The following is a 23,631-nucleotide window of genomic DNA, read 5'->3' on the forward strand; positions in this document are numbered from 1 at the left end:
GGGCGGGGGTAGGGGAAGGGAAAATAATACAATTTCAGGGGAAGTCGCCTTCAGGTCTGCTGCCTTTTTTTTTTTTTTAATTAAAAAAAAAAAGGACATAGAAAACATCAGTCTTGAACTTCTCTTCAAGAACCGGGCTGCAAAGGAAATCTCCTTTGTTTTTGTTATTTATATGCTGTCAAGTTTTGAAGTGGTGAGTTTCAGGTCGGTTTTGCTAATTTCACTCAGTAAAACTGCAGTGTTTCTGTTTCTAGATAGTACTTTGCTTCTTTGTCTCTTTAAAAGGTCACAGTGAAAGCTTGGCCTGGATCGTGCCGGCCATATGGAATGGATAAGGGCACAATCTTAAAATGTGATTATAGGGTTCTGTGGGGGCGAGGGAGGCGATCTAGCTAGGAACTCATTGAAAAGGATCCCACATTGAGAAAAATAGGTTCTTGAAGCCGGAATTTCGTGCTTTTCTTTCTTTCCTTTTAAAGGAAATAATTGCTGTGACTGAGTTCACTGTCTTATTCAGTAATTATCATATATGGTCTTAGTTTATGGGCAGGAAAATGGGATTTTTAGAAAGTAGCTTGTATTCTGTATGCCAACCAGACGTTACACTAAAATAGGTTTTAACATGTGTAACTCAAAAGAAACTCTTCAGCTGGCGTGTGTTGAGACCATAGTTAGTTCCCGCTGATGTCAGTCCAGGCAGGCCTGTTGAAGGTTGCTCTTTTCAATCCCAAACTGAGGTTTGGTGAACTTTAGCCTTGGGCATGGAGTTTAAATGAGGAAATTGGGTGTTTTATGTGCATGTAATTTTGCTTTATAATGTAAAGCTTTTTACGGGATGACTTAGTGTTTAATAGATGCTTATAAGTGGGTATTCAAAGGACAATTTTGCATGACCTATATGATATTTTGATTGTCAATACATTAAATTATATCTACCACTTTAATTTGCTGTATAGTTTATAGTGCTCTTAAGCCTCATGATTACTTAATATGTTTTATAGCATTAACTTTGATGCTGTGGTTTACTTTTTCCTCCTTTTTTTTTCCTCTTAAATTGCTCCAAGGGTTAAAGATTTTCTTTTCAAATCGTATGTTTTAAAATTCATCTTCTGCTCTAGGATAAAGCAACCAATTTCAGAAAAAGCAGCTCTGTATTATAATCCACATGAAACATTGTAAAGAGTGTTTTGAATGAGTTAATAATCATTGCTCTCTAATTTTGGCTTTACACTGTAGTTTAATATAATGGAAAAGAGTAATCTTGATAAAAAGTGGTTAAAAAAGGCACATTTATTGTTAATGAACCTCATAACCAAAAACAGATGGGACCTCGATCAGCGGTAAACCTTTAGTTCTCAGTGTGCCACTCTGGAGTACAAAGATAAATAGCTATTATTATTTCTCAAACTTTATAGTTCTTCAGTTGGCATTCTTAAGGTTGCTTTTAAACCTCCGGATTTAACATTGCTACCCCTCTTTCCTTGATTATATGGAAAGAAGTAGTCTATGGTTAAACAGAAGAAAAAAGTGTTTACAGAGAAGCCGTGCTATTACAAACTGGCTTTTAATAAATTCAAATCCAGATTTGGTATAATAATTTTTTAAAAACACAAGCTATGTCAAATTACTAGGCAACTGGAAGAAATGGTAATTATCATATTTTCTCCGATTTTTTAAAATATGATCCCCTTAGTTTGGTAAGCTCAATATCTCAAGTACCATGAAAGTTCATAAAATAATTCTTGTTCATATCAGTTCTAGTTAAAACTGTATTTTAGAATTGACTTTGATATTGTACTAATTACTTTATAATAAACAGTATGACAACTAATGTCTAGTGTATAATATAACTGAAAATAATTTTTTCTGAAGTTAATTACCATGTTGGCTTCATTGCATACTGAGATTATTTTTGAATACTGGAGATTGTGTTTTACCAGTATCATCAAGATTTCTTTTTAAAAGTGAGCCTGGCACTTCAACCTAATGTGCATATCACAAAATATGTATGAGTTTTTTGCTATTTAAATTGTTAACAGCATTCTATTACTAATGGAAACCTGAATATTAACTCTAAAACACATGAGTTGTAATGCCTCAGCACCTGAGATATTTGAAGAAACCCTCCACTTCTTCCTGTTTGCTTAGGGGTGAAATGATCCAATCACATGTTTGACCCAAGACTTGACTAGATCTTTAACAGATCACATAACTCTTGAAACTTTGATAGTAGAAAACTTTTTCTATGCATTAACTTAAGAAAGCCAATTTAAGAAGCAGGTAGGTGTTTGTCACCTTCATTGGAGATGTTTTATGTATTTTTTCTCGTAAGAATTAAAATATATGTAAAAGTGTAAACACATCCATTACATTTAACTAATATTTTGGGCTATGATAATCTTTTCATCCTTTATTAAAGTGTTACTATTGTATTCTATAATGAGTTTCTAATTTTTAAAAATGGGGATACATAAATATAATTTATTTTCTTTTTAGCTATACTTGTAATTCTTGTTCTAAAAGTAACCCCATTTCTCCCCACTTCGTTTTGTTTGTAGATGAAAAATTACCTTTTTATTCATATGTATTGGTACAGTTTCCATAAATTCTGTTAATTTGAATAAAAATGTAGTGCTCTTATCTAGAAATATAGTAACATCTGTATTATGTCTAGTTATGCAATTTTACAGATACATTGTATTTGTGGAAAGATACCTGGAGGTAAAATATTTACAAGGGACACATATATAGATATAGATCCCCACCCAATTATAACATGTCGTCTTTTTAAATTCTGGCAGGTGATCTTTAGACAGTGACTGAGTATGGATCATTTGAACGAGGCAACTCAGGGGAAAGAACATTCAGAAATGTCTAACAATGTGAGCGATCCGAAGGGTCCACCAGCCAAGATTGCCCGCCTGGAGCAGAACGGGAGCCCGCTAGGAAGAGGAAGGCTTGGGAGTACAGGTGCAAAAATGCAGGGAGTGCCTTTAAAACACTCGGGCCATCTGATGAAAACCAACCTTAGGAAAGGTAAATACTTCTGAGCCAAATCCTGGAAAGCTGCAAGCCCTGGTGTCTCCCCAAGGCCACATTGTGTGAAGGTGGAGTGGCAGAATATGATTTGTGTATTCTTTTCCTTCTCTATTTGATCTGAAATTAGTTACATTCTAAGTTGTTAGTATCAATTACATTTTGAAAGTATAGACCTTTATACTTGGGTGGAGCATCTTTACTATAGACTGGACTCATTGGATTTTTTGGAAAATAAAGACTGAATTAAGTATAATGGTCTTACTTTATGCGAGGGTCCATTCATAAGGTATTATTGTAGTAGAAGATATATAGGTGGCTGTTGCTTAAACTTACCCTGATTAAGACTAAGACGTTTAGATTGTTTGGAAAATGCCCTAGCTTTTTTTGTGAGATTATTAGGTGGAAGGCAGTTTCAGAGATTATGGAAATCTTATATAAAATGATGCAGAAGTGTTGTGATGTCATTTTTTTGTGGTTTATTTTCTTAAGGGCAAATATATCAGCTAACAGTGAAAAATATGATGAGTTTAGTTTTAATTTTTGCTATAATTGGGTATTTTTAATAAAGGAAGAGCAGATTTAGGCAAGTTTATAAGAGGAAAATGTGTAACTGTGTGACTCTTTTCTACCAGTATTGATGAAGTTTAACAACTTTGTGTTTGACACTGTCGTTTTATAGAGCAGCGCCTATCCTGGGTATAATACATGTGCCTCATAAGGGGGTTTATTTTGTCTCTGAATAACATGTATAGGAATCAGATTTTCCTTACATTTGCTAAGCAATGGGTAAAAATGCCATATTTTAGCGACCAAGAATATTAAGTAGATAAAGTTAGAAGGCAGAGGAATTTCATTGTGTTTGATGCATAACATTTATCATACAATCATTTATTTTTTCCTTGGTTTGGCGAAAACAAAGAATATATTGATCCTGAAATGAACAGACACAGCAGTCCGTATTGTTAGATCTTTATCTATTAAAAATGGAAAAACAGCACTTCAGCAAATTCTTTGGCCTCTACTCATGATTACCCTATTTATTGATTGTTTGCCAAGAATGTATGCATCTTAAGAAAGCCAGGATAAGAGCATTAAAAATATAATTTATTATGGCTTTTCAAACAGAGTGCATTAATATTGTACTGTGAAGCACTGGGGCTCTATAAAAAAGACTTTCTGACGCCTGCAAACATATAAGTTCCATAAATTCCTAAATAGGAGATTTCAGCTGTCTCTGGTATTATGTGATATTTGCACAGCAAACTTTAATGCCAGGACAGTTTTAGACAAGGATTCTACAGACTTCACTGCTCCTTATGGCAGACGTGCTGTTTACACAGGCTCATAAACCTTCAGCAAAAGCTTCTAAGACTGCCTTCAGGTTTAAATCATGTGATATTTTTAGCATTCAGCAGTGACCAGTGCTCTCCCCTTTAAATGCTGGAAGGTTATGAAGTTGCTGTAGTTGGAAGTCTCGCCAAACACCAGCAGGAATAATCAGACAGTTCAGAGAAGGCTTCTGTTCAGCATTACTCTTTAGTAACAGGAGGGCAACTGGCAACAGTTTGCTAGAAGATGTAGCAACTAGATTTGTAATTAGATGGTACAGTTGTTACTTTATAGCCACCTTTATTACCTTTAGACTACCTGTAAATTTGATCGATAAAGTCCAAAATAAATCCAATATATTTCAATATTTTGAAAAGCCTAGAGTTATTTCACAGGTCCAAGGGGCAACATATAGTAGAACACATCTGTTTCATCCTATGAGAGGAAAAATCAATGTGTATGTTTTTGTTGTACTAACTCAACTCTTTGAAGACATCAAGATGGGGGAGGAGGAACCAAAGCACAGTAATTTCACTTCCTGCTCAAATGCTTTTTTTTTTAATTTGATGTATTGTGTTCATAGTGACTTATTCTAAAAATGCAGTTTAATTGTAAAAAGGCCTCTGCTTACTCCAAACAACAAAACTACTAAAGCATTTTGGTGGGTTTTTTTTTTCTATTTTTTATGTGCATGGTTTCTGTTTGACAGGTGCTAGATAAAAATTGTGGCTGAGATGAGAAAGCACTACTAAGAAAAGGGGGTTGAATGTTTTTATTTGTTTAGGAAATTTTGCCAAAATACCTTCAAGCCAAGGAAGAAATCACCAGTTTGCATATTGCTATTTTTGCTGTGGTCTCCCCAAGTCATCTTCTGATCCCTTACGGGTTCTCTCTCTCGTATAAAACAGCTGAATGAATGACAAAAATATTGGCAAGCTCTGCGGCTTGTTTTTCATGCCTAGCCTGTTGGTACCTTTGAATGAGTTTGTGAGCTTTTCTAAGTAAACCTAAAGGGGTTTATTTGTCAGAGGTAGAATCTCTTGTGAACAATTCACTGAAGCTTTGGTGAAGACACACATGTAGAAAAATGTAGCTGTTTTATTGCCGGCTTTTGTTCACCAGAAACAAGCAAACAGAGAATTTTTAAAGGTCCTCTCTGGTATCAGTAGGAAATCCTGAATTTTAGCTACGGTTGGTATGCACTGGACATCTTCAGAAGTTGTTAGGATTCTGTGAATCCGGAGGGCAGAGCTCATAGAGGCATTAATGCTGTAGGACTAATTGGGGATCCTGGGTGCCCTGTTAAAGTAACCCTTGTCATCATTTATGCTAAAGATGATACCCTCCTGGCAGTTTGCCATAGTACAATTCAGATGCATCTGCTTTTAACCCTTTTCTGCTATCATTAGAAATCTGACAGTGCGCTGCGTAAACACCTTGAGTACCACAGCATTCTGTGATTTCAGTTTCTGAAAGAAGCCTCTTTCTAATTGTGGTGTGGCCTGTGCTTATTAATCATCTAGCTACTGAGTTATTATGTTGGATTAAGTAAATAGAGAACATATCAAATCTATACAGACTCCTTTATCCTAATAATGTCCTGATGAGGCCAGTTTCCTTTTCTCTCTCTCATTTTTATCGCATTTACTGTAACAAAGATTGTTGATTTTAAAGACTTAAGGTTCCTGTGATATCTCTTTAGTAAGGTAGATTAAATGAGTAGTCACAAACCCAAATATTATTGATCTACATTAGGTACATATTGAAATTATTATGGGCATCAGTTTGGTTAAGTTTTATGTTTCTTTTATGGAACCAATTAGAGTAAATATCTAAAAAAGTAAGAAAACAATAATTTATAGTCAAATATACATTGTTTGGACACAAACAAGAAAAGTTTATTATTAACAAGATCGTATAGGCGGCAGGAAGGTGGGTTCTTAAGACAACTGTAGTGAGTTATGTTTGCATACTGTATACTACTCACAGCAAATCAGAGAAGACTCACTTATTTCTCTCTCGTCAGCGTTATTTGATCAAAGAGGCAATTCTGTTTTCATTGCGTTTGGGAAATGCACTGTTAATATTAGAGCAGAGCCCAAGTTACCTTAGGACCAAGTTCATATTCTATTTAAGTATTTCTCTTACAACTGTATAAAATAAAAAAATAATATGTATGTTTGTGTGCCTGTGCCTGTATTTCTATACCCAGTCTGCCTTGGAAACAGTCTCCCCTTATCTCACTCTTGTGAAGATTTATTTTCATGGCTTAGTTTTCTCTCCCCCTAGACTGTATTTCTGAAGACTGTTGGTTTTCCATCTCTTTTTCTCCATCTTTTTGATAGGAACCATGCTACCAGTTTTCTGCGTGGTAGAACATTATGAAAACGCCATTGAATATGATTGCAAGGAGGAACATGCGGAATTTGTGTTGGTGAGAAAGGATATGCTTTTCAACCAACTGATAGAAATGGCATTGCTGTCTCTAGGTTATTCGCATAGCTCTGCTGCCCAGGCCAAAGGTAAATAATGCATATGTGGGGTTGGAAAAATTGCTTGGTATTCTTTGTTTACCTTGCAGAGAAAGCACTGAATATTTTTATTCAAAGAACTGTAGTCCGTGTATTACATTGGTTCCTTATAGACTGTGGCTTTAAAAAATTGGCTTAATTCAGTTTGGTTTAGTTAACACACATTTTGCTCATGTGGAATGTCGAGGTAGATTTTTTTTTTAAATTACTTCAGCTGAATCATTAGTATGCTTATTGACCTTAATAATCTGCTCCACTGAGGACCCACAAGGAAGTGAGGAGCGTATTTGAGCAGATGGACTGTTGAGAGTCAATTTGCATTTATGACTGAATATCTAGTTCTGTTTCTTTTATTCTGTTTCTGATGGTTTTATGGGCTGTAAAGTATTTTTCAATGCTGATTCCCACTGCAATAGAGAATCTTATCTAAATCGTAAAGCCATTTAGAGCTGGTTCAGCTATGTCTTATTAGAACTTCCTGTAAGTTAGGAAAATGTGGCCTTATGCATAGGTTTTATTGATGGGGTTTTATTTCCAAAATAATAAACAACCCTACAGTCATTTACATAATTTCACAATTTGGAAAGCTAAGCTGTGAATATTTTCATTGACCTGCCTTTTAGAGGGAAGGGAATCATTCAAACAGAAATAACAATATTGCTTGTGGTGGGGGCAATAGAAAAAAAAAAACCCTTCTACTAGATATATTCATCTGAGGGTAAAATATTTAGTAACATATTCTCTGTATCTGGAATAGGGCTAATCCAGGTTGGAAAGTGGAATCCAGTTCCACTGTCTTATGTGACAGATGCCCCTGATGCTACAGTAGCAGATATGCTTCAAGACGTGTATCATGTGGTCACACTGAAAATTCAGTTACACAGGTGAGTCAAGACAGCAATTCTATGCAAAATGTTCTTCTTACCTGGTCTTTTGAAATAAAGCATCTCTCGTCAACCGTCAATTTTTATTTACCCTGTGTTTCAGAAAGATTAATCCAAATCAATTTTGTTACCTTATCCCTTTTGCTTTTAATGTATAATTTAAAAGCAGCTCCCCTACGCCAAATTTGTAGGTTTATGCAGGTTATCAAAAGGCAAGACTTTTTACATTTAGTCAATTAAATGATGCATTATGAGAAGGCATTTTACATAAAGTTTACTTAAGAAAAAAATATTTTTGCATATCATGAACATTGCCATCTGTGTACATTTTCTGAAAGAATGTCTTATTCACTCTTGCCACGATCTTATTTATTTATATATTTTTTTTACCATTTTAATTCGTATGAACAGAGTAGTGAAAGGAAATCAGTTAATACGTTAATGCTTTTCACGATGGCTCGTGAGAAAGCAGTACACCTTAAATTGTCTTCCCAAGCGCATCAGAGCAGGAAGGTAGAAGTAACATGAAAAAATAGCCACCACAGGCAGCTGATGTATAATTCATGCATCGATACAGCAGATGTGTTGTATAAAGTAATTAACTAATCGGAACAATCAGGAGACCGAGAGCAATCTCCAGATGCATCTGTTTGATGCGCAAAATGAAATCTGTCTGTCTTAAAGGAATGTTCTGCAGCGGGATGCAATCTTGTAATAATCCCCTTTCTAATCTATGTCTCCAATAGTTGCCCCAAACTAGAAGACTTGCCTCCCGAACAATGGTCGCACACCACAGTGAGGAATGCTCTGAAGGACTTACTGAAAGATATGAATCAGAGTTCGTTGGCCAAGGAGTGCCCCCTTTCACAGGTACTTAACATAGCATGTAATAAATAATACGACATCATGGGCAGCCCCGATTCGAGGTTTGGTGGGGCTCCCTAGTTTAATGGAATTGGTATCTGAAGCAAGAATCTGCCAAAAATGCATAATGACTTGACCACTGGTGTGACCTTTGAAAATATGCCTGATTCATTCTGAACAGAACCTATACACTTTTTCTCACTTGGGGGAAGAGGCAAAGGGCTGTTTACAGGGAAAATAGTTCAGCAGAAGACTTGCTGGCTAGTTTTATACTCCTTGTTTGAGTGTTCTGAGCATGGTAGCTATGTTCTCTTGAATGCCCTTATTTAAGAAAGAGTCAAGGTGGTTCTCCTTCCACAAAGCTTCGGTGAATGGGAATGGCAGTGTCAATGTTAACATGCAAAACTTCAGCATGCTATCTAATAAAATAAGAATACTGTTCTTGGATACTTTATTCATTACCCAAAAAATCGAAAAGTGTTTAGTGAAAATAATTATAAAAATAATCTCTTACCCATCACTAAAGGTTGAATAGTTATTGTTTGTTAGGATTTTGTAACCAGTTTTGTGGCATTGGTTCTCTTTTCTTCTTTTAAACTGGAATCTTACCTTTTTCCTCTGAGATGCCTGTCATACCATCAGGGATTTTTGAAATGAGACATAGATTTATTGTAATTGTTCTAGGTTTTTTAGAATGAATTTTGGTGGAGGGCAACTAAAACTCTACATAGAGACTGCCTACCTGTTTCTAAATTTAAAACCAAACACCATTTTAGATAAAGCTCAGCTGATTTCAAATAAAAAAGAAAGAAAACGGATGCTGGGAACGTGCTCTAATGGGCTGCTCATGTGGATACCACGTAAATGTGTTATAATGCTGTCCCCTCAGTGCCCAAAGCCATTTTAAAGCCATTCCATGATATAGTGTCATTGTAGTGCTGGTCTAACTAGATTTTTACTAAATTTTTAAAGTTTTCTCTTTTTAAATGTAATTCTGAGTATTAGTCTGTCAGTCATTTGAACATGAACTGTATGACTTTGCTATAAACATTTCTACAACTGAGAGATTCTCAAAGTGTATTTCTACTGTATTTTGAATAGTAGACATTCTTAAAATGTATTTCTAAGGTGAGGCTCATGAAGATTACTGGGAACCTTTGGAAGGAAACTTGTGGGCTTTTGTGCTACTGTTTCATAGAAACGTGGTGCATTTCAGGTTTATTATATTACAGTCCAACATTTTTTATTTTGATGTTTGCTTTAGCAATTTTAGGAACAAAGAAAATGAATTAAGTTTATAATTAATGGCTTTCTATATTTTTCTAAGGGAAGCTATAGCCATAGGTTAAATATTCTGTTGTGTCCATTTCTTGCAATTCAGAGCAAACTCTTTTTGTCATTTCAGTTATACCTTTAGCTAATCTCCTTTTCTCTTTCACACTTGGAATAAAGAGGTTATGAATTTATAACCATTGAACAAAAGTAATTTAAATTAATTAAACACAGTTAAATCAATAGGATGATATAGTAAAGCAAGGCAACTCTTCTGGGACTTTGTGTTTTGTAGACAACTCTAGGTAACATGTTACTTGGTTACCAGTATTTGAACATTTGAAATGACATAGAAATAATTTTTTTTTTTTTTGCATAGTTAAACTATAATATAAATACCCAGTATAGGAGTCTCCCATGTACCTTCATGTTACTAAATGTCCTGTTATTTTGGAAGTAAATTCAAAGACTTAAGACATTCACTGTGAGCTGGAGAAGAGGATGATAGTGCAAATATTTATTGATAGAGTCAGTGAGAACTAATTGCTAAATGACATCAACATTCAGCCAATAAACTCCACCTCACTGTAGCTTATAAATATAATTGTGATTTACTTAATGTTATCATGGAAAATGAATACAGACAATTATAACATTAAATAGAATGACAAAATGAAATTCGGGACTTGGTCTTAGAGTCATACGTTGGTGAATTTCTGCAGAGGTCTTCAGAACAACACATGGCCTTGTGTAGCTGGAGACCCCACTGTAATCATTAAGGGATGGAACTAGGCTGTAACTTCAACATCAGTTATGATTATAGTCTTCCTTTCTTTAAAAAAATCTTTTGAAAAAAATTACATGTAATTTAGCAGTGGCAGCAAATATTTGAAATTAATTTATATTTAATAATATGAAAAAATTAACTTAAGGAGTTTTATATTTTGTACATCATTTATTCCTTTCTCTAGAGTGAATACATGAATCTGATATTCTACTCAGAATGTTTTCAATGTGAACTATTTTGTGTATGCTTCTTTATTTTTTTAATGTCTAATGTTATTAAAGATGAAAGATGCAGGCTCCCTAAAACCTATGCCCAAAATATATGCTGAATTTGACAAAACTACTCTTTCTTTCTTTTGTGGTTGAGATTTGGTGATGGAGATGTTATGGTGAAAAAGCTAGCGAATAAATACTGCCTCAGCCTTCTATAAAATGGGACCTAACACCAAGAAATGCTAAGTGTTAAAGGCTTTACTTCCATGTGAGAACTTTTAGCATACAATTCAACGTCTACGTTTTACTGCACATGAAAGGTTTTCTTTTGTTTAACATGATAATAATAAACCAGTAGTAAGTATGGCTACAGGGTTTCTAAATATTTTGCTTAGCAGAAAGTCCCCCCCCCCCCCAGTGGACAAGGAGACTCCCTTTGCAGAGTAGAGGCTAGAGGAATGGGACTAGGAAGCCACTGGGAATTTGCCTGGGGTGTTTGACAAGCTCTGCATCCAGTGCTCTTAGGAGGATTGTCTGATACTTGCTAAGCTAATGTCATTTGGACTTGGATTCTTAGAAGTAGAAGGGATTATCCTTCCCAGGCTCCTCCTTTGACAAATGAAGGAGCCAGTGTCCCTAGAGATAAACGTCAAGATAGATGCTGGTTAATGACTGACCCAAAAGTCCTGACTTGCTTAGCCTATGTCCTTGCCCAGTGATAAATTTTAAAGTAAGTATTGATTTTAAAATGAATACTTAACATTTTGGTGCAAAAATGTTTTCTTTGATAATATTTGTAAGGTTTTCTCCAGCTGCAGAAATTCCGTAAGTGGGCATGTGGTTTGATTTACAACTCATAACTTTATTTCTGTTACCTCTTTCTTATCGTAAATGACCATAGATTGGTCATTTATTAAGTTCTTTGTATCACATGTTCATTTTTGGAAAATATTTTAAGACATAAGAAATGCTTAGCTCATTATAGATCTCAGGTTAGGTGTTTTGTTGTTAACTTTTGCTTTTTTCAGTGGATGTGGTTAGGAAAGTTGGATGTTGCATTCTGAACTGCAACCAGGGAGGACACAATAAAGTCTGACTGGGGACAAGAAAGCCTGTAGTTGTGAAACTTTTGAGGGTATGGATTTGGGAGGTAAATTGGGAATTAAACATTTTGAAATAAAACATTACATTTTGGTACTAGTTTTCCCTGGAGTTTTAGGAATTAAATATTGGATGAATATATATACATTCTGATATAGAGATAGATTCATTTTGTTAAAAGCGCCATAAGTAAAAGGTCAACTATTACTTCTACCAGCCTAATGTCTTCTTTCTAAAAATGTTTAAGTCAGATATTCCTGAGAGATTTTAATGTATCATGTGCATTATTGCCTCCCCGCCCTCACCACACCCATGAGTGCATGCACATATAACACACAGTCACCCCACACCTTTGACGTTGTTAAGGCATTGGATTGTTTTCTATTTTGTTTCTCACGTGGAAAAGGTATCTCCAAGCCAGGTCATACAATGTGAGAATTGTCATTTTTTTTATTTTCAAGTAGCAAAATATATATAAAATAAATAAATGTTAATATTCCATTTAAAAGCAATATTGAGAAAGATTTTTCAACTCTTTCTCATGACATCTGAGGTTCTAATGTATGTTAGACTTTTTATTAATTACTGGCAAAACAGGTTTAAAAAAGAAACTGTCTTGCCCTCCTGAAGCTTAGCATTTAGCCATAATGATTCTCTGAAACTTGACAGTCATTTCCATAGGTATTTAATACACTTAGGTGTTCAGTTGATTTTCAGTCTGTATTACAAGTAACACTTGTGTGCAAAAATTAGAAAATCTATTATGTTACAGAAATGTTTTTTTAAAAAACTATACTTGCTGTGTAATTTTTGGACTGAAATGACATTTCTTAAAATTTTTAATAAACAATAATCACATTCTCTCATGAGAATATCTAGCATCAGTATTCACATATTGTACTTCATATGAGAGTCTGACCTATGAAGTTTATTCACACATTCATATAGTTACTCACTCAAAAATATGTATTGACAGTCTGCTGTGTGCCAGGCATCCCATTTCCTATGTAGTAATAAGGATAACACATCTTCATAGTTGAGATAATATTTAACTTTCATTTAGTGCTTCGATATATAAAGAGTGCTCCTATCTCCCTAAGTAGTTGATAGTTTTATATTCCCATTTTCAAATGAGGACCCTAAGGCACAGAATGTTTAAATGAGTGTCCATAGCTACGTAGCTGCTAAAGTAGATGGAGGGGTTAGATTTCATACCCAGAGCCTGTAAGCATAATCAAGTGTCCTTCTTGGTCACATACATGGACAAAAGAGGTTTAAAAAAAAAAATTAAAGTCATTCTCATATTAATTTGATGGGTTTCGTAATATGCTTTGATTTCTCTGAAGTACTGATGATTGCTTTAGTTTTTAATATTGTTTTTATACTCACTACTGAAAATTTTCTTTAACAGAACTGTTTTGGTTTTGTGCCTTTGATTTGTTGTTTGTGTACTGACTTGTTTTAAACCTATAGTACCATCATTTCATGCCCCTAATGGGGTGATCTAGACCATAGGGACTGACTGCTGGGATAATCTGGCATTTAGGAGGTTCCAGAAGATTTGACTGCATAGCACAGTCACTTCTGTGCAGTCACACCTCTTTCCTGTCCGCTTACCCCCTCAAGACCAGTAGGTATAATTGAGCTAATAGCCCTTTGTTTGGAACCCCAAGGTAATGTTAGACATTTTCACTGGAAATAGTGGGCAGTTGAATTTCTCAGGCCTATTTGAAAGTACAGAGCGTAGTCATCAGACTGGCCTGATGTGATAGACAAGGCTATAACTGGCAGCTCCACTTAAAAATAGAAAGTTTCCTGTTTGAGATGTGCACAGAGGATTTTGTACTTGCCTCTTCCCAGTATAAAATTATAAATTGGTTGAACACCATACATTTTGAGGAAAAGCTCTATAGAGAATCTTCTTTCCTTTTTAGAATTATGAAACTTTCCCCAGTTCTTACCCTACTGACTGTGGGAATCCTACGTTATGAATATCTGCTTTGCCAGGCACTGAAGTACTTGATACTAATTGAATGTTATTACTACTTTCAGCAATTGTATTACTGAAGTGGCAGGATCCATAAAGGAAAAGGCAAACCAGTCTTATATGGGTAGTTACATGAATTGCAAAACTTGTACCAAATAGTTTTATTTTGCCTGCTTTCCCAAAGCAGTCATGACATCATTCTAGTTCCTTTTTCAACTTAGTGAGATGTCTGCTTTGTGTTAATATTATGATATACATAATCTACAATGGAAGTGTTCTTCAAATTGCAAGTTTTCCTTTTTAAAATCTAATATATTGGCTCATTTTTAGCTGACTTAGATACATAAGGATTTTATTGTAGCTTGATGTTAGCTCCCTATAACCTTTCAGATATATTAATCAAAAAAAGCCAAACTTAATAAAGCATCTAATGTAAAGTGGATTGATCTCAAATATTTTATAACCACTATCTTTTCAGAATAGTAAAGCATAAAAGAGTTTAAGCCATGCCAATTTAGAGTGCTTAACGATGTGTAAGTACTTTATTTTCACTTGATAGATTTTTACCTGTGCCTTGTTTTAGATCTGAACAGGTTTCCTTTGACCTCAGAGTCACTAATCCAAGGGAAATTACCATATCATGAGAGTATTTCGCTGCTTTTTTCTTCTGATGCATAGAATCATAAATACTCCCAAAGCATAGGAGTGGACATGGCCTGAGAGAAAGCCTAGTAAATGCTATTTTCTAATTGTTTTTAAAAAAAGTTAACCAAATCATGCTAATCAAACTGATTTTCTTGCTAAAACAGAACTAGTTTTAGAGTGTTTTGTGATTGTCTTTTTTTTCCTCAGTTACTACTTAAATTTCAAGTTGGGCTCTTTCTGGATTTGCTTTTTAGCTCTGCTATAATTCATGCCAGATTTGGGCCCCAAACAAACTCATAAACAAACAAAACCCTCCGAAATTCAGATAATCAAAACAAATGGATACACGAACCCAATTTTTCCCTCTTTCATTGGAAACTGCTTGATTATAGCATGCTCTGAGTATAAAAAACATAAGAGAGCCTTTAACATAACAGGAAAGCGCCGCAGCCCGAGTTCTGCAGCTCGTTGCCAATTGAAGTAAGGAACGCTTTGGCTGCTGGGACTTTTAAATCTAGGCTTAAAAGTTATTTGTTCTGTTTAGCATTTTTAAAATGATTCTACTAGGAATTGTATGTGCTTCAGTTTTAATTTTAACTCATAATGATTGTAAAGCACCCTGGGATGCTTGCATGAAGGGCGCTACAGAAATATAAGATTGTATTGTGTTCCAATATGCAGTATTATTATGGGGTGCTAGAGTTCCATCATGGACAATTCATAAGGTTGCAGAATTCCTGATTGTAGAGAAGGTGGCTGATTTCCTTTAGCAGTCTTTTTTCTTTCCCTCATTCTTACTCTAAAGCTTTATTCTCTTTAGTCATCATCATTTTCTTTTAAAAAATATTGATTATTTAGAATTGTAATATTTCCCATAAAAATACTAATCTAATTTAGTTTAATCAGATGGGTTAAAGATGCAAACCAAATAACATATTGGAAGTTAAGAAAAGACGAAAGCTTTAATTGCTAGTGCCATTTGAGATCACATTCTTATCTGGATAACAAGACATGGTACTTCATTATCGGGTACCACCGACTATCCCAGGCTTGTCTCATTTTACTGTCAGTCTGGCATTTGTTTCAAGGCGGTTCAAAAATGTGGAACTAAACCAAAACAAGTATTAACTTTGTGAAATGTCACAATGGGAATTTCCCTTGTATTGAAACTCCTGGGTTATGTTAACAAATATGACAGAGTTCGATTTCATTTTCTTTTTATTTTGTAATGGGATTATTTCTTGGAGTAATGTATTCCTTCAACAATTTCATTCCATTACTTTTTGCATGTGTTTCTGTGTGTCATTGGTATTTACCATCACTTTAATTTGTGAGCTCCTAGCATTGTAAGAGTCAGGAACGTGAGCTCTATCATAACCAGCTGTATGAGCTTGGGTGACTGACTCCATGCCTCAATTTTCTTATCTGTAAATAGGGAGATAATAGTACCAGTTTCTCAGTACTGTCATGAGAATTAAATGACCAAATACTTATAAAACATTCAGAAGAGTTCTCAGTTCTAAAATGTGTAATATCTTTAGTTGTTTTTCTAAAATATGGGCGTTGAGAGTTTGACATGACACTTGTGCATGCCACATGGTCTCAGAACCTTTGTGGTTACATGGAAGATTTTAACGCAAGCTTCATTTTTAGTGGAAACAACCAAAAATTTTTCATTTGTGAAAAAATTAAAGGACCATATTATAACTGATTCTCACCTTTTAAGCAACACTTTTAGCACTACCTTTACAATCATTATAAAGATCTGATGTATTTTAACGTGGAAGTGGGGGAAGATTCAAGATTTGTTTTTTAAATAAATTCTTTTGCAAGCTTAGCAAATACGATACCTTAGACTAGATAACGTCAAACAGAATAAAGATGTCTCATGGGACTGTCATCAGGATGTGAGCTTTTCCCAATGTCTTTTCTATAAGCAACCTTCACTGCTACTCCCGAGCACCCAACCCTGTCCTCCCTGTATGTAGCCATCATAGCACTTTATACCTTGTCCTGAAATTATCTGTAGACTAACTAGGCTATCTGTGCACACTGTAATTGACTGTTCCAAAAGAACTAAATTTTATTTGTTTTCACAGTCATAGACCCTGGCACATAGAAGGAAGTCAGGAATATTTGTTAAACTGAAACAACCTCATAGGATTTGCACCATGTTTATTTTATGAACCAATACACTATGTCAGTAATTTTATTAGTGGTACTTTATAGATATTCTTATCTCTAATATCCTACATTACAAAATATTTTCCTATTATATTCTGCAAGTTTAGCTTATCTAACAAAGGCCAAATTCGTGGATTTTTCAAGAAAACCTACTGATATTCTAAGCTGTCTCATACTGTTGTATATTTTATAATGTTCTTGAATATTTGTACAAAACTCACATGTTTCTAAGCAGAACAATAGTCTTGGAAGGTACAAGGGACCCAGAGATCTGAAAAATGCTAAAAACAAACAAACAAAAAAAGACCTAGTTATACATCATAGTTAAGCAAAAGTTTTTTAACAACATATTTCCAGCATTTTTGTGCACATTTTATATTTTCCTTCCATAATTATATATGTATTTCAGCATGGCTAATAATTTTCATTTTGTCTCAATTGTGTTATGTTTGAGAACCACACTTTTTTACTGTCACTTTTATTTGTCCATTTTCTTCTCATTTCTAAGAGTAAAATAAGGAAGGAACATTTCAGTAACAAGGCCAAATGATTTATAGCCAAAGGTGCTGATGCTGCCAATATGGAAGTGTTAACTGTCAGTATCACCCCATGTTTGCTCACTGTGTCCATTCCTCAGTTGAGGTTCTGAAGTCCACATTTGGCCTTGGAGACTCCATTTAGGGCTATAAACATGTAATGTTTTAAACTCAGCTATATAAAGGCCCAGAATCACCTGAATTTAGAGAGCGCTGCAAATGTAGATAACTGTTCAGCCATTCCAGAGTGGGCCTCAGGGACTTGGTTTGTCCACTCGTCTGCATGAGCACCAGCTCAGCCTAGAGCACACACATCTAGGGATGGACAGAGCTCTTTATTTCATGATGTGCAACCCACCCCAACTTATTTTTGCCATTTCACCATAACTTCTAAAGAGATGATTACCAGTGGGTGGCATTTTCCTAAACTGTGAAGGAGTTTCATAATATTGATAGAGATGAAGCCAGATTAATTTGATTTTTCTTTATGACCTAATCCACAGACTACATTCGTTTGTAGTTATCTAGTAGACATGGGAAGTCTTAGTTAAAAGCTAACAGTGATGAATCAAATGCAGAAATCACAGCCTTAGTCTCCTGTGAAGTCTTGGATCAGATCTAAGGTGGGGTCTGTGGACCCCACAATGGGCTTCCAAGGTTTTTTTGTAGACTTTCACGTTATAGGCCTGTTTTGGAATGTATGGGGGAGAGCTTCTGTAGCTTTCATGAGATTCCCAAAGGGAGTTCTGTGGCCCCATAAAAGGCTAAAAGACAGGACTGTGTCCCCCCCCCCAATTTTTAGGTAGTGTGGCTTAAAATCTAATAGTGTTCATATAAAGAAAGAATGCAAAAAGGTTATATAAACTCTCCTGTGAAGAGTTAGAGCCTAATTTGCTTTTGGAAAAATGAATTGTTCAAAGTACTTTAGTTCTTGTTTTCACTCTGTAGTTTAAAGTTTTTTCAAAATGCCCTGATTAAGACCTCTAGAATTAACACAAATTTGGTATCTTTTCCCTTCTATGTCTAAGTACAGATACCACAAATTTTAATCTCTGGTGAGGATAAGAGATTTAACCACAGAAGGGCTTCAGAGAGTGAGTAAGCAAGCATTCCCTAAATGTGTACATTGGTACAGAGTGCCTAAGATTTAGAATGTTAGGAAATACTTTTTGATATAAAATCACATGGGACCCTTGGATTCAGATTTATCTAAGGGAAAACTTGTGAAAATTCTATTTGGATTAGCATAATGCTTAACTTAATAATGAATATATTTTAAATAATCATATTATAAGCCAGATGCCAAAGGGGCTTTAACCTTCCTAAAAATAAAACTCTGATTGGAGATGTTTGCACAGTGAGTGCCTTAGAATGAATGATGCGCATTGTAATTGAATCTTTATCACTATGTTTGGGAAGACATATAGCTTTCATAGAATCTTAAAGCTGTCAGAAGGGACATCGGATGGAGCTTATGTAGTTCAATTCCCTTCATATAGACTCTGTGCACAGTTAATTTGAAATATATGCCCTTGTAATAATGCACTTTTTAACAAATATTTTGTAATTTAAACCCTTTACTAACATGTTCAATTGTTTTGAGTAAGAAGATTCATTGTGGTAAGAAAAATCTAGATAGGTGCTCATACAAAAGGACAGAATAGAGAATCTGGTTGAAACACTATCTGGGCATTATATAAAATTAGTTCTATAGAAGAACCTTATCAACTGTAAGCTAACATTTTCTTTAAAAGTTATGAATTGAGTATTTAAATAATTAAATAAAATATCTGTTTTGAAATGATCGCATTTTCATCTTTGGGAAATTTAGTAGGAAAATTAAAACAGAGTTGGACGTATTCTCTTTGTGCTTCCTTTTGTATTTCTTTGGAGCTTTGTACTGAGTTTCCATTTTTAGTGATGTGCCAGGGTGACTTTGTGTGAAAATGCCATTTTCAGGCACTAGGATTGATCAAGATGGCAAGAGCCATAACTATGACAACTGGAGTTTAAGTAAAATTTAGAAGTGATTAGTCTCTTCTCAACAAATTGAGATTCCAAATATGCCCCGGTTGTATCTCCCAAGAGAATAGCTTAGAAAGCAATAGAGGATCCAGAGGGAAAGATTTGGGAAACATAAGCTAACAAGCACAAACAGAATATTACACTTAGAAATCCTACCATTCGCTCTCATAAATTGAAGCCCATTTCCCGTCCTTCCCACCCCCAAATACCAGATGGGGACTACCTGTTAATTTTCAGCAAATTCGTTTCATGTCAGTTGTCTCATATGATGCCTATTAGAGTTTGTTTGTAATGTTTGGTGTCCTTTGGGATTAAAAGAAAACCCAATTTATGGAGCATCCCTGCTAAAATTGTATTTGAATGTGGAGTTGTTCTGAAGTTAAAGTTTGACCTTTGAATTTTCCACAAGCACATAAAAAACTGCTATAAAAATTTAAGCCATAGGTAGTCAAGACATGCACCAAGGAGAGGGAGATCAGAGTGTATAAAGTTGTACTTTTCAAAAAATAAAAATATAAAATAATAAAAGCCAGTAGTTTGACAGATTGTTCAGTAAATTCTCATTTTATTGAAAATTATAAAAAGATGTTAATGCCTCTGTGCCATTAATACAATAAATCAAAAGGTTACTATCAAGATTAGTGTTCCATCCCTGAAAATTAACTATAGGGCATTGTATATCACTCTGCATAGACTGAGAAGTTAAAGGTTTTTTATATATATATGTTAATATATCTTGCATTGTGTGGGCATTTATTTCACAAAACAATTATTTTAAACTTTATCCCAAAGACATAAGCAATGATGTGCTTTCATTTAAAACATGGACTTAACAGATATATATTATGAATAAGGTAAAACCATGAAATTTGCCTTGTAGAATTAAACCTGTGCAAGATTATTTCTCTTGCTGTCTCTCTAGAGTATTCCAATTCAAAACATACATTCCTTCCTACAGAAAAAGATATTCAGATTCCTTAGTTGAAATTAATTAGCATTCAGAAACCAGATAGCATGTTTTTGGGTATTCATGAGATCTCTGTTTGAAAAAAATGTTTTTAACTTGTAGAAATGTGTTGCAACACACAGATGGGAAGAAAAAGAAAAAAAAATCTCTTTAGCAAGCACTGTGTGTAAAAGGAATATTACATTTTGCACGCTCCTGATTGCTCTGTGTAAACAGTTTTTGACATCTGTCTTTATAGTTTTCGAGGAGAGGAAGACTTTGTTAAAAGAATCATTTTTATACAGCAGTCACCATTTCAGTCTTGCTTTACCTGTATTATGAAAGCAGATGGTCTGCATGTCTTTTGAATATTTATAACTATCAAAAACAATCTCTTGCTATTCACCCTTAGGCTTATGAGATGTCAGGACTGTTCTGGTTGAAAAAAATCATCTTGGGTGTTTACAGAAAGAGGATTACATTAAGCTGAAATGACTATACATTTTCCAGTTTAATATTTGTCCATCAGCTGTTTAATCGTATTTAGATAATTGTGTAAATAAGATGTTGTAGCCCTTGCCCTCTCTGCTGGTGGAGCCTGAAAGCTTTAAACGTGGGTGAACCACCATTTTGTAGATGCTATTGCTACCTCCTCCCACCTCAGTTAAACCATCAGCAAGTCTTCAGTAAGTTTTGATCATGATATCACAGTCTTGCTTAAAAAAAAAAGTAACGCACAAAAAGCCAGTATGGAGATCATATGAAATACTAGGGAGCTGCTGGCTTCCGGTACAGGCTGTTTAGTTTATTAGAGTATATTGTAATATGCAAATATGGTACAGCACTCCAATTACCCTTTAAAGCTGACATGGTTTTCTCTTTATTCTCCACGAGCACGCAGAGCTCCGAGGGTATTTTGGAAAACTTTTGGTATAGTGGGGGTTAACTGTTTTTTGACTGGAAGCTGAGCAATCAGAGATAACAGATTTTGCTGTGGTTGGTTGATTTGGCAGAAAAGCATGAACAGTTTTGGTTTAAATGATTGAATAACCTGATTAGCATTGTTTTGGGGTGGGTTTTTTTGGTTGTTGTTAAAGGCACAACAAAGCAATTTTAAGGGTAATCAGATCACTGCCTTTCCCTAAGCTGATGAATCTTTTTTTGAGAAGGCCTCACCTCTTCTAAAACCTCTTCATTGGCTACTAAGATGACCAAGTAGAAAAATAAAACTATCTTTCTTCATTTTCTAAATGTGTTATAAATACATACCTACAGTGTCTATGACAGGGGGTTTGAAAGAAAATAGTATTTTTAAAAGGTGTATAACCTCAATCAATTTCTTGCCTTTTTTGTTTGTTTTTAAAATTTAAGAGACCTGCAGTATTTTAGAGCAAAGGTTCAGAATGTTCTAACTATATCTAAGTTAGGCTTTAGAAAAATTCCACCCTTACCTTTTCACAATTAGAAAGGTTATAAATAATGTATTTGGCTGAAAAGGAAGCTCAGCCTGTGGCAGATGGTATCATTCTAGAGTACCGGGGTTTCTGTGAAGATGGCATTCTTTCAGATCGGAACTTCAGCAGACTCTCAGAAAGAACCGAAGCTCCTCGTAGGGAGTAGACATGTGCTTTATGGATCTTAGAAAAGCTTACAACTTGGCTCCTAGGATGAGAATATTGTGTCACACCGGGGTTATGAGAGCCACAGCCAATTTCTGCCGACTTTGAAATTGTATTTCCCAACATTGGAAGCTGTGGCCTATTTATTGGTTGGTATAATGTGTAGCATTTGAATTTGGGATTTCAACTGACTGAGTTTTGTTAGTTGGATTATTTTATTCCCTGAACATTGATGTTTTATACAGACCAGCCACTGAATAGGAAACTTGCCATATAAGTTGTGTCTTTTTCAAAGTGATTTGGAGAGCTCATATAAATAGACACTGAGAGAGAACTGGAATAACATAACCACCGAGCACTGCAACTTCCGAGACATCTGTGTGGATGTATTTTGAAAAACCTGGGAAGGGATCTCTTTGCAAATTAATGAACAAAGGTTCTTGAAACTACAATTTCTATCATGACAGCTAAAAGTGATGGATTTTAAAGATTCATGTGACAATTAAGCTGCTGTTACCTTTGACCTTTAAGGGATAAAAAGGGAAGAGGATTTTCTGGTGGCCTACAGTAACAACTTGTTTCATTGACCTTTTTTATTTTTTATTCTTCACCTAATATATGTCCAACCCTGTGATGAGGCCAGGCTGTACTGAAATAATACCTAAGACTCACAGTCTAGTAGAAAATAAACAGCATGGCAGCAGGGCAAGCGCTATGGTGGCAGCATGTGCAGGATGTTTGAGAAGTTAGGAAAGGCCTCACCGAAGTGAGGATACCTGAAATGTGTCCTGAAGGACGAGCAGCTGTCAGCTAGAAGTGGGAGAGGGCATGGGTCTCACCCGTCCACGTCAGAGGAGCGGTGTGCCTTCCTGATGCCTTCTGCCAGATACAGGCCAGCTCCAGAAAATGCTGCCAAACTGGAATATCGCAAAAAATAGAAATACTTTTTTTTGGTGTTTCCTCTTGTTGTTCCTTGACCTGACTTGTAACTTAATAATTTAATTAATATACTCTTTGTTCTACATAAAAAAAATTTATTTGACTTAAGATACTGTATATCATTTAAAAATTTTATCTGATAGTCTTTGGTTACTTAAAGCATAGTTGACTGATGTGAAATGTTACCATATAATAGAAGCCCAATGAGGAGGAGGAGGAGGCAGAGGGTTGTCATAGTAATTAACATCTCTTAAGTTCATACTTGATATGTTCCAGGCTCTGTGCTAATTGCATCACATCCATTATTTTTTTTATTGTCTGTCTGCGGGTAGATAGTATGTCTCTTCAAGTCATCATTTTTCCAGTGACTTGCCCAGTGCTTGGCACATAGTAGGAGTTCAATAAATATGTGCTGAATTAATGAAAAGTAACATGTGAATAAGTGGAACAACCCCATGAGGTGAATGCTACTATCATTCCCATTTAGCGTGGGAAATTGTGATAGAATGAGCAATTAATTACCCAAGGTCATACTACCAGTGTGTGACACATCCTGCACTTGAATGCAGATTTATTTCTATTCTGTTTTGTCAGATGAACGTTTAGTGTATTTAATATATGCCAGGCATTGGGCTGGAAAATAATATGGAGCCCCAGACCTGCATGACCTCCAGGTTTAGTGCAATCTTTTTTAAACCAGTGCTCCTTTTGATTGAAATAAGAATCTTAAG

The 23,631-nt window shown here is 35.1% G+C and overlaps 1 protein-coding gene across 9 annotated transcripts in view; it reads left to right on the forward strand.

Annotated features, from left to right (window-relative positions):
- SATB1 (SATB homeobox 1) overlaps positions 1 to 23,631 on the forward strand; it is a 96,865-nt gene that overhangs the window by 21,469 nt on the left and 51,765 nt on the right. For 6 of the 9 annotated variants that reach the window (XM_045538169.1, XM_045538195.1, XM_045538222.1 and 3 more), the window contains 4 exons: positions 2,802 to 3,036; positions 6,714 to 6,890; positions 7,657 to 7,783; positions 8,530 to 8,653. In XM_045538169.1, the coding sequence (XP_045394125.1) occupies positions 2,826 to 3,036; positions 6,714 to 6,890; positions 7,657 to 7,783; positions 8,530 to 8,653 (639 nt within the window). In that variant the 5' untranslated portion in view covers positions 2,802 to 2,825. Of the gene's footprint in view, positions 1 to 40; positions 194 to 2,801; positions 3,037 to 6,713; positions 6,891 to 7,656; positions 7,784 to 8,529; positions 8,654 to 23,631 lie in introns of those variants that run through there. The other 3 variants (XM_045538162.1, XM_045538186.1, XM_045538213.1) reach the window with 2 other exon arrangements.

Source organism: Lemur catta, chromosome 1, assembly GCF_020740605.2.
Source record: "Lemur catta isolate mLemCat1 chromosome 1, mLemCat1.pri, whole genome shotgun sequence".
Lineage (NCBI taxonomy): Eukaryota > Metazoa > Chordata > Mammalia > Primates > Lemuridae > Lemur > Lemur catta.